The sequence below is a fragment of the Hordeum vulgare genome, chromosome 4H, assembly GCF_904849725.1.
Source record: "Hordeum vulgare subsp. vulgare chromosome 4H, MorexV3_pseudomolecules_assembly, whole genome shotgun sequence".
NCBI classification, from domain to species: Eukaryota; Viridiplantae; Streptophyta; class Magnoliopsida; order Poales; family Poaceae; genus Hordeum; species Hordeum vulgare.
In genome coordinates, this window is record NC_058521.1 from 523,173,433 (window position 1) to 523,183,815 (window position 10,383).

Genomic DNA, 10,383 nt, shown 5'->3' on the forward strand with positions numbered 1-10,383 from the left:
AACACATCTATAAGATGGCCAAGGTCTGAGAGAGGAAGACAAGGGATGTTGACCAAATCACGTGCATCAAGGGTGGATGAGAGCAACTCCTGGTGAAAAACGAGGAGATTAAGCATAGATGGTGGGAGTACTTTAACAAGCAATTCAATGGGGAGAGTGAGAGCTCTACCATTGATCTCGAGAACTGCTTTTATGATACTAGCAGACGTTTTGTGCGGTGAATCCAGGAGTTGAAAGGCCAAGGAGGATTTAAAGAGGATGAAAGGAGGCCAGGAGATGGGCCCTGATTGTATCCCCATTGAGGTGTGGAGAGGCCTTGCATACATAGCGATAGTGTTAGAGCATATTTCTCCTTATGTGGTTTTGGTAATTGATGATAATCCCTATGGACTAATGGTTGCCTTAAGTTATATTCGAAAGATTTGTCCAAAGGCACTTCTTGAAGTCCATATGTTGGTTTCAAGGAGTTTATATGATGACCAAGGTGGTATTCAAGGTATTATCCAAATAATGGTCGTAAAGACAAAAGGTTGATCAAGACTGAGACAAAGAGTAAATCAAGTTGATCAACACACAAAGTGTACAAGATGTACGGAGAGGGATCGAGTGATCCCATGGTATGGTAAGCATTGTCCATTACACTTTTGTGTACTAACCCATGGTATTCGTGAGAGTTCCATGTGGGGTTAGGTATGTTTCCGCGGGCTTGCGTCAAGAGAAAGATCTCATACAACCCATGGAGGATGACGTCAAGTGATGATTGTCATCAAGATTGCGGTGTGCAAGTTAAAGTGTATCATCACGAAGATATCATGCTTGAAGCTTGTCGTCCATTGTGGTAGCAATGAACTTGTGAAGATGTGTTGAAGAGTGGCTCACCCATAGTGAGTATGGGGGAGAAATCAACTAGTCTTCATCAAGCCAACGCAATCAAGAAAGTTGGTCCATCGTGAGGAAGTCAAGATCGTCATATTCTAGCTCAATTGGACTAGGTGCAAGGTATAGGTTTGCCCTTGATAGTTTTTTTTTCTATTTTAGGATACATTGCCGTACTGTCAAGGGGGCTCTCAAGTGAGTGGCTTGATCGTATTGTTCGTTGATATCTTAAACCATTTGCATCGTTGCATCATATTTCTTGGTTCTTGTTTGGTGTTTGTATTTGTGAGTATTAGAGCTTATGGTCATCCTCGTGACAAGCTTGAGTTCATCAAAAAACAGAGTCCATATGCATCTTCGATGATGTTTTCGATGTTGAAAGTTTTTGCCGGTTCTTCATTCATAGAGGTTTCACATCTCTATATCATTTGCATTTTCATAACTACATGTTCTTAAGATTTCCAACAAGTTTGAGTTTTCTCAATTCGGAGCTTATGTGCGAAAGTTATGGCAGTTCAGGGCAAGTTTTTCTCTCTCAAGCGGAAGTACCGCTGGGGCAGAGCGGTAGTACCGCTCTGGCGGTACTGTCGCCCTCCCCTGCCATCCTCTCTTCCGCTTATATTTTTCTTCTCGCATCTTCGGGGTCTTTTTACATTTTGAGCGGTAGTACCGGTTGGGGGGAGCGGTAGTACTGCTCCACCGGTAGTACCGCTCTGGTGACACTACCACCCCGAGATCTTTGGCGTTTGCACGATTTTCCTTGAAACTTCCGTTCCAGCGGAAGTATTGCTCGCCTGAGCGGTACTACCACTTGCGCACTTACTAAGTGCATAACGGTTCGATTTGGGGAGGCCTATAAAAGGGGGTCTTCTTCCCCAATGGTTTTCTAGTAGTTGAGCTCGTGTTCTTCCCCCATTGTTGACCTTCTTCGAGCTTGCTAACTCTCAATCCCTTCAATGATTCTTGCTAGTTCTTGAGGGAAAAGAGAGAGGAGATCTAGATCCACCTTTCCACCAATCACTTTCTCCTCTATGTGAGGGGAACCCCTTGGATCTTGATCTTGGAGTTCTTTATGAGCTCCTTGTTCTTCCTCTCATATTCATCCATAGCTTTTGTTCTTGTGGAGGGATTTGAGTGTGAGGGACTTGACCACTTCGTGTGTTCTTGTCATTGCATTAGTTGCATCGGTTTGAGTTCTCCACGGTGATACGTGGAAGTGAAAAGTTTGAGAAGCTTATTACTCTTGGGTGTTTGATAGCTTAGAGCTTGTTTTTATTTGGTGTTTTGGCATCCTAGAAGCTTGGTGGTGTCTGAGAGCTCAATAATTGTGGTGTAAAGCTCCGGGCAAGCATCAGGGTCTCCAATTAAATTGTGGAGATTGCCCCAAGCATTTGTGGTCACCTCGAAGCCATATGCCATTATGATGAAGCTTCATGGTGTTGTTGGGAGCCTCCAATTAAGTTGTGGAGATTGCCCTAATCTTATTTGTACGGGTTCGGTGACCGCCCTCAAGGGTCCCTTAGTGGGAACACGACATCTTGCATTGTGTGAGGGCGTGAGGAGATTACGGTGGCCTTAGTGGCATCTTGGAGAGCATTGTGCCTCCACACCGCTCCAAACGGAGATTAGCATCCGCAAGGGTGTGAACTTCGGAATACATAATCGTCTCTGCATTGCCTCGGTTATCTCTTACGTGAACCCTTTATTTATGCATTTTAGTTTGTGATAGCCATATTGTTTCTTGTTATATATCTTGCTATCACTTAGTTTTTTTATCTTGCTTAGCATAAGTTGTTGGTGCACATAGGTGAGCCTAGTTTTTTTAGGTTTTGTGCTTGACAAATTAAACTTTAGTTTTTATTCCACATTTGTTCAAGTCTAAACCGTAATTATTTTAAAGCACCTATTCACCCCTCCTTTAGGGGACATCCACGTTCTTTCAGATAGTATGGCTAACTAAACTTTTCAACCTCATTTTTCAGACAAACAAGATTCCACAAAAATAAAGACGAAGTATATCAGTACCAATCTTCAAGAACAAGGGGATGTTCAGAGTTGTACTCCCTCCGTTCCAAAATAACCGTCTCAAGCTTAATAAAAATTTATACTAGAGCTAGTACAAAATTGAGACACTTATTTTGGGACGGAGGGAGTACTAATTACCGTGGAATTAAAATCGTCGAAATGTGTACTCGCTAACTAGTGATTTTGTAATTAATCCCTGCTTGTGGCATTTTTATACGGTGCAAACAGCTATTGATCCCATCGGTCCGTCCAAATACTTAGGCCGCGCTTCGATACCCGTTTCGTCTTCGATACGCCTGTAAAAAGAATACACGCCTCCATACGTCTATATTGTGTCCGGTCGAAAATCAAGCTAATCTTGTAAATTACATTTGTAAAATTAATACCCTTGTATGATATTACATCCAATCCAAGCGGGGCCTTACCCGTCCAAAAATACTTGTCGCTTGGCCCACCGTACACGATAGCACGCGTATGCGGTCCTGCTGTCGTTGCCACTGCCAGCCATGCATGGATTCTGCATGTCTGCATGGTCTCCAGGAGGGGCTATTTGTACGCCTAGCAGCGAGTAGCGGAGCTGTATTCGCAACAGATCCAAAGCAACGTTAGCTCCTCGTGATCGATCGATTTTGAAGCAACAAGTGTAAGATGAACCAGAGCGCCATAGGTTCCCTGGTGCCGCGGCAGGCGCCGGGCAGCTACGGCCTGCCGTTCGTCTCGGCCATCCGCGACCGCCTCGACTTCTACTACTTCCAGGGCGAGGCCAAGTACTTCGAGTCCCGCGTCGAGAAGCACGGCTCCACCGTCCTCCGCATCAACGTCCCGCCGGGCCCCTTCATGGCGCGCGACCCGCGCGTGGTCGCCGTGCTCGACGCCAAGAGCTTCCCAGTGCTCTTCGACGTCGACAAGGTCGAGAAGAAGAACCTCTTCACCGGCACCTACATGCCCTCCACCTCACTCACCGGAGGCTTCCGCGTCTGCGCCTACCTCGACCCCTCCGAGCCCACCCACACCAAGGTCAAGCAGCTGCTCTTCTCCCTCCTCGCCTCGCGCAAGGACGCCGTCATCCCGGCCTTCCGCTCCCACTTCTCCTCGCTCCTCGCCACCGTCGAGTCGCAGCTAGTTCTCAGCGGCAAGTCCAACTTCAACACGCTCAACGACTTCACCTCCTTCGAGTTCATCGCTGACACCTACTTCGGCGTGCTCCCCTCCGCGTCAGATCTCGGTACCACCGGCCCGGCCAAGGCCGCCAAGTGGCTCATATTCCAGCTCCACCCACTCGTCACGTTCGGCCTCCCCATGATCCTCGAGGAGCCGCTCCTCCACACCGTGCTTCTCCCGCCCATCTTCGTCAGCGGCGACTACAAGGCGCTCTACAAGTACTTCTACGCCGCCGCGACCAAGGCGCTCGACATGGCCGAGAGCCTCGGGCTGAACCGGGACGAGGCATGCCATAACCTTCTGTTCGCCACCGTGTTCAACAGCTACGGTGGCCTCAAGGTGATGCTCCCGGGGTTCCTCGGGCGCATCGCCGAGGCCGGAGAGAAGTTCCACCAGAGGCTGGCCGCGGAGGTACGCACCGCCGTAGCGGACGCCGGCGGCAAGGTGACGATAGAGGCGCTGGAGAAAATGGAGCTCACCAAGTCAGCGGTCTGGGAGGCGCTGCGCCTGGAGCCGCCCGTCAAGTTCCAGTATGGCCGCGCCAAGGTCGACATGAACATCGAGAGCCATGACGCGGTGTTCGCCGTGCAGAAGGGAGAGATGCTGTTCGGGTACCAGCCATGCGCCACCAAGGACCCCCGCGTGTTCGGCTCCACGGCGAGGGAGTTCGTCGGCGACCGGTTTGTCGGGGAGGGAAGCAAGCTGCTGCAGTACGTGTACTGGTCCAATGGGAGGGAGACCGAGAGCCCCAGCGTGGACAACAAGCAGTGCCCCGGCAAGAATCTGGTCGTGCTCGTCGGCAGGCTCCTGGTCGTCGAATTGTTCCTCCGGTACGACACCTTTACCGCCGACGTCGGCGTCGACCTGCTCGGCCCCAAGGTTGAATTCACCGGTGTCACCAAGGCCACATCCGGTCCTGGGGCTGTTTAAAACCTGCACCGGCTATGTATGACAAGCGGATCAACGGGTCGTCAACACGTACGTACGTCTGTCATATACAGTACAGAGTATATAGCATGCATCTTGTTTGGTGTCTAACGGAGTACTCACTCCTCCGTTCTTAAATAAGTCTATTTTATAGTATGGATTTACTTATTTTATTTTGTACGTAGTTCATAGTAAAAAAATTAAAAAAACTTATATTTAAAAAATTATATGCAACTCACTTGTACGTAATCGATTTAAGTTTCAGTCTTTTTTTCTACACCTTACTTTAATATATCCAACGAACTACCAACAAAAAAAAAGGAATAAAAACATCCAACAAACCGTGCTATCGAGAGCACAACGCTACACGCATGGACGGAAGGGCACTGCATGCTCCCTCTTGGATCCCACCAAACGTCTCGTGATATCCCTCTTGTTTTTTTAGCTTATGATGTCTCTCTTGTAACTCCAAACATTATTTCGTCCCGCTTCATATATAAAGCAGCAACCATACAGAGTACACGGTCGAACGATATGAAATGATGAGGTAACCTTCTTACAAAGCCGATCCCAAGATAGTCAGCTCACGCAAACAAATACGCAACCGAAAGATAACATAGAGGAACCTAAAAACAACGCCACATTACGCCCTAGTACATCTAAGCTCCACGACAACTCCCTCTGGAGGGGGAACGACACCAAGTGTCGCCGCTGTCGAGTCCACACCGCACAAGGGTTTTCATACGGAATCCTGAAACAGTGAGGAGCACCACAATGACGTCTTCAAGAAGATAATGGCGCCCGTGAGCATCGTCGTCGTCGGCGACAAAGCGCAGAGCTTTCGCTCGGAAACTCTTCCACGCCACGATGAGGTCTTCAAGAGGAGCACGACGCGTCCAGATCCCCAGCTCCGGATTGGGGCTTCGCCACTGCCAACGATAAGGACTCACCCGGGCCACCCACTGCTACCCCTCTTGCCGCCCACACGACCAAAAGGTATAGCCACCACAGTCGCCTGGTGTCCATCGGAGAGCCAACCAGGCAGACCACCTTCTAGGACCGCTGCCCCGACATCCACACCGTGAGAAATCGGCTACCACCCGCTTCACAATGCACAAACCTTGGTAGGAGAAGCCCATCATCCGCCACCGAGCCAGGGTAGACGTCGCCATCGTCAGGGCACCCACACCTGTAGTCCCCGCCAATCCCAGTGGACGCGGGGACATGACTCGGTGACTGCCGACATATGTTATGGAGCAACCAACTCAGACAACTCCAAGTCCAAGGCTTGAAGCACTCATCCAACTATTAGCACGCCGATGTCCCAACCACCACCACCACATACCATCACCGACGCCATAACGCGAGGACACCTCTCCAACCAGACCACAAACACCCACCATGGCTAGGCCGATGGTGGCCCGGAGCCGAGACTCCCAACTCCAAGGAAGCAAGTGCGAGACCTTGAGCGAGGAGCAACCAACCACAAGCTGGAGGACCATGTCAAACTCCATGCCCGACGGCTGTCGTGGGTATAAGCCTGACAGTAGATGTGTAGGGTACGAAAGGATGGGCAGAGCCTTAGCTACGGCGAGGTTGTATGAGTTCAGGCCCCTCTACGGTGGAGGTAATAGCCCTACGTCTCAGTGCTCTGGGAGCTTGTTGTCGAGTGGAATATGGATTACAGTGAATTGCTAACCCCCGCACCAGTGGGGAAGGGCGGCTAATATAGAGTGCGCTACCCTTCACAACGGTTCGGTGCACAGGGGTGGAGTAGTGGCGAATAAATGCCTACGTTACAGGTAACGTATGTCTTAAATGCTAATAAAGGCACATGGAAACGTATGACCGTTGCCCTCCAGGGGGGTTACGATGCACAGAGTGGAATCCAGTCGGTAAGTTTGATACGCTCCGAATGCTCATCTCCGACTGGACGATGGGGGATTCGTCACCGACTAGATGATGAGAAATCCTTAATTCAGTCGGAACTGACTAAGGGCCTTATCCCTTATGAAGGGTAGTCCTTGGGTAGGACTTATAGGGCAGGCCTATAACCCTACCCTAGGACTATAACCCCATCAACGGCCAAATCCACGTTGCCGGCCAACTGCCGACACACGCACCCGGACGAGGTGGGCACCACCCCATCAAGGGTGTTGCTCATGGCACCCAGCAACTCCACCCGTCGAGCAACTGCGCCAACGCCAGCCCCACCTCCCATTTGACTCCCCACACCCAGATCTGCCTTCGCCAGCCCAAACCATAGCCACCACACACTCCACCCTTACCCGCCTCCACGCCCGCAGGATGGACCACAAAATCCATTGCCGACAGTAGCCAAGCCCGACGACCTAAGGACGCTAGCCAAGGGGACACACATAACAACGACGCCCTCGCCTGCCACCAGCCAAAAGGGGCCCAGAAGAGCCTCATCCACCGTCCCGCGCCACATGCCAACACCCCGGAGACAGTTTCAGATGGATCGGGTCGGAGCCGAGCATGCCCGCTGCCACCTGCACCCATCCACGGATCCAGACTCCCACCGCCGCCCTGGATGTGGTCCGCCCAGCGAGGCCCTCCACGCATCTCTACGAGCAAGCAGCACTGCCATTGGCCCGCGGAGTCACGCTGCTGTACCCCCCGTCAGCGCATCGCCGCCGCCCGAGTAGAGGACCCCGCGTTGCCGCCTTCCGAGCAGGGGAAGAGGAACCCCGCCGCCACCAGCACCAAACGGGGTTTTCCCGACGATGCTAACGGGCTGCGACGAAGGAGAAGGATGGAGAGAGGGGGACCCCGGCCGACGATGGCCTGGAGTGTGCCTCCGGTTGCCCGCGGGTACGACACGAGAGGGAGAGGGACGGAGGAGGTTGATCATTCTGGTTGTGGGGAGTCAAGGGGGAGGTGGGTCCGAGGTTGGTGTAGTTGCTCGGGGGCCGGAGTTGTTGGCTACCATGAGCAACCCTCTTGATGGGGTGGTGTCCACCTCGTCCGGGTGTGTGTGTCGGCAGTTGGCCGGCACCACGGATTTGGCCGCCGGGCATGGAGTTTGACATGGTCCTCCAGCCCGTGGTTGGTTGCTCCTCGCTCAAGGTCTGGCACTTGGAGTCTTGGAGTCGGGAATTAATCTCGGCTCCGGGTCAACGCCGGTCTAACCACGGTGGGTGCTTGCGGTCCGGCTAGACAGGTGTCCTCGCATTATGGCATCGGTGATGGTATGTGGTGGTGGTGGTTGGGACATTGGTGTGCTGATAGTTGGATCGGTACTTTAAGCCTTGGACTTGGCGTTATCTTACCTAGTTTCTCAACGTCGGTCGTCGACAATCACTCTTGTTGCAAGCACTCCCATGACATGTATCACGTACTCCTTCCGTCTTTAAATAAATGTAATTGATCTAGTATAAATTTGTATTAATTTGGTATTAAATCTGTCACATTTATTTTAAGAGGAGGGAATATATTTTTATAGATAAAAGGTGTTATGTAATGAGAGGGAGGATTAGTATTTGCAACTCCCGGTGATGGTACAAGTCTACAACATGTGCAAGTCAAAGCTCATCTTGTACACTCCTTCAACTTGATTAGAAGTAATGGGCGTAGCTAGCCTGCGTGTGGGGTCTATTGGTGCGATCGAGCGCTTCTATCCCTACTAATAAAGCACCGACGGCTTCTGCCGTACGTCGCGGCGTTTTTACGAAAACGCCCTTGTACTTTTTTGTAATTAAACCCGCGGTCCTTTTTAGTGGAAAGATAACGTTTTCTTTTTGCAAAAGGACCCCTTCATCTTTCCTTCGCACGGCTCGCTTCTCCAACCCGCCTCGCCACGCCTGTGTCCGGCTTGCCACACCATGGCGGCTTCCACGGTTCCACCCCAGCACCGCCGGCTCGCGTCCGCCACTGCGGCGTCGCCCCTCCGTACCAAACTCCACATGTCTGAGCCGCCATGGCCCGTCGTGCCTCTGCATCTGGCCACAGCCGTCGATTTCGCCCTGCCTCACACTAGCCGCTCCGTCGCTGCATCGGTCGTCGTCCGTGCCCGCACTTGCCTCGCCCTGAGCACGCGAGCGCCTGCCGCCTGGCCGCTGCTCCTGCTGCTACGCCGCCTCGCCATCGCCGCCGTGCAGCTCGAGCCGCCGCGTGCGCCCCACGCCTCGCGAGTGCTCCCCCTCGCCTCCTCTTCCGCCACCGCGCAGCTCGATCCGTCGCATACGTCGCACCTCGCCAGGCCACCTCCTCGCCAGAGACCTCCAGCTCGCAGAGCCGCCCCGCTGTAGTGCGCTCCGCCTCGCCCGCGTCCGTTTGGGCGTCGTTCCCGCACTGCTACCAACACCATCCACCTCACACCATCTTTACTACTCTCATACATATTCTACTGCCGGATTCTAGATGCAGTATTTCCATATTGGAAACCTTTGTATGGTCCATGGACTGAGAGTTTATTTGTTTTGGGGAACTCTTACTGCATTTATTCCTGAGAACATTGGACGGCCCAGTAATTATAATACTTATACTCCAACTGTTTTACAGAAAGTCTCATACATGGCAGAACGCGTCGTTGGGACTGGTTTGTTTGGTGTAGTGTATCAGGTGTGTTAATTTGCCGTCTTTTCCCCTTGTATATCACACTACAGTTTCTGTTAGTGGATATTCCTAATGCTGGGCCTTAAGTCATTGATAATATCTGGTACAACAGGCCAAGTGCTTGGAAATTGGAGAGACTCTTGCTATTAAGAAGGTGCTGCAGGATAAGAGATATAAGAACAGAGAGCTGCAAACAATGCAGTTACTTGACCATCCAAATGTAGTTGACCTAAAGCATCACTTCTTTTCGACAACCGAGAGGGGTGAAGTGTACCTAAACCTTGTACTTGAATATGTGTCACCTACTGAAGTTGAGAATAACAGTTGCATATAGAGCCTTTTTCTGTATTTAAAATTATAGTTGACTTTTGCCTTGATCATGGTTTATTTTTGTGTACAATTTAACAAAAAAATCGCAAGGAATATGAGGAAAGTTAATGTGATTTTGTGATAGGATTACTAATTTGTATTGTGAATGAATTCGAATATGTGTGGTTTAGAAAAATTATGGGCCAAAAGGATGACATGTGTTAAGATAATGCAACTTTTTTATGAGAACCATAGCCATTTACCAACGCATTGCATCAATGAAGGCTTTTCACATACTTTTTCTTGCAAGATAATGTAAAGTTGTTCGTGACACATTCTTAAGTATTTACTTTTATTATATTGTTGAGCTTGCCGGTGCTTCATTTGATCATGTAAAATGGAGAGGGCTATGCGTCTATATGAAATAGAGGATGTGTATTGTGATGGGTTTCGGTCCATATTTATTGAACTAAAGCGTATGATCTTTTTACCCGCTGCAACACATGG

The 10,383-nt window shown here is 50.6% G+C and overlaps 1 protein-coding gene across 1 annotated transcript; it reads left to right on the forward strand.

Moving 5' to 3' along the window:
* The first annotated feature begins 3,463 nt into the window (after positions 1-3,463).
* On the forward strand, positions 3,464-10,000 carry LOC123449256 (allene oxide synthase 2-like). The gene is made up of 3 exons (XM_045126403.1): positions 3,464-5,040; positions 9,514-9,573; positions 9,680-10,000. Exon 1 carries the CDS (start codon positions 3,550-3,552, stop codon positions 4,990-4,992), a length of 1,443 nt encoding a protein of 480 aa, XP_044982338.1. The 5' UTR covers positions 3,464-3,549; the 3' UTR covers positions 4,993-5,040; positions 9,514-9,573; positions 9,680-10,000.
* Positions 10,001-10,383: the final 383 nt, after the last annotated feature.

Bases quoted from the DNA above. Each gene is read 5' to 3' on its own strand.
- LOC123449256 (XM_045126403.1), top strand. From the start codon at position 3,550: ATGAACCAGAGCGCCATAGGTTCCCTGGTGCCGCGGCAGGCGCCGGGC.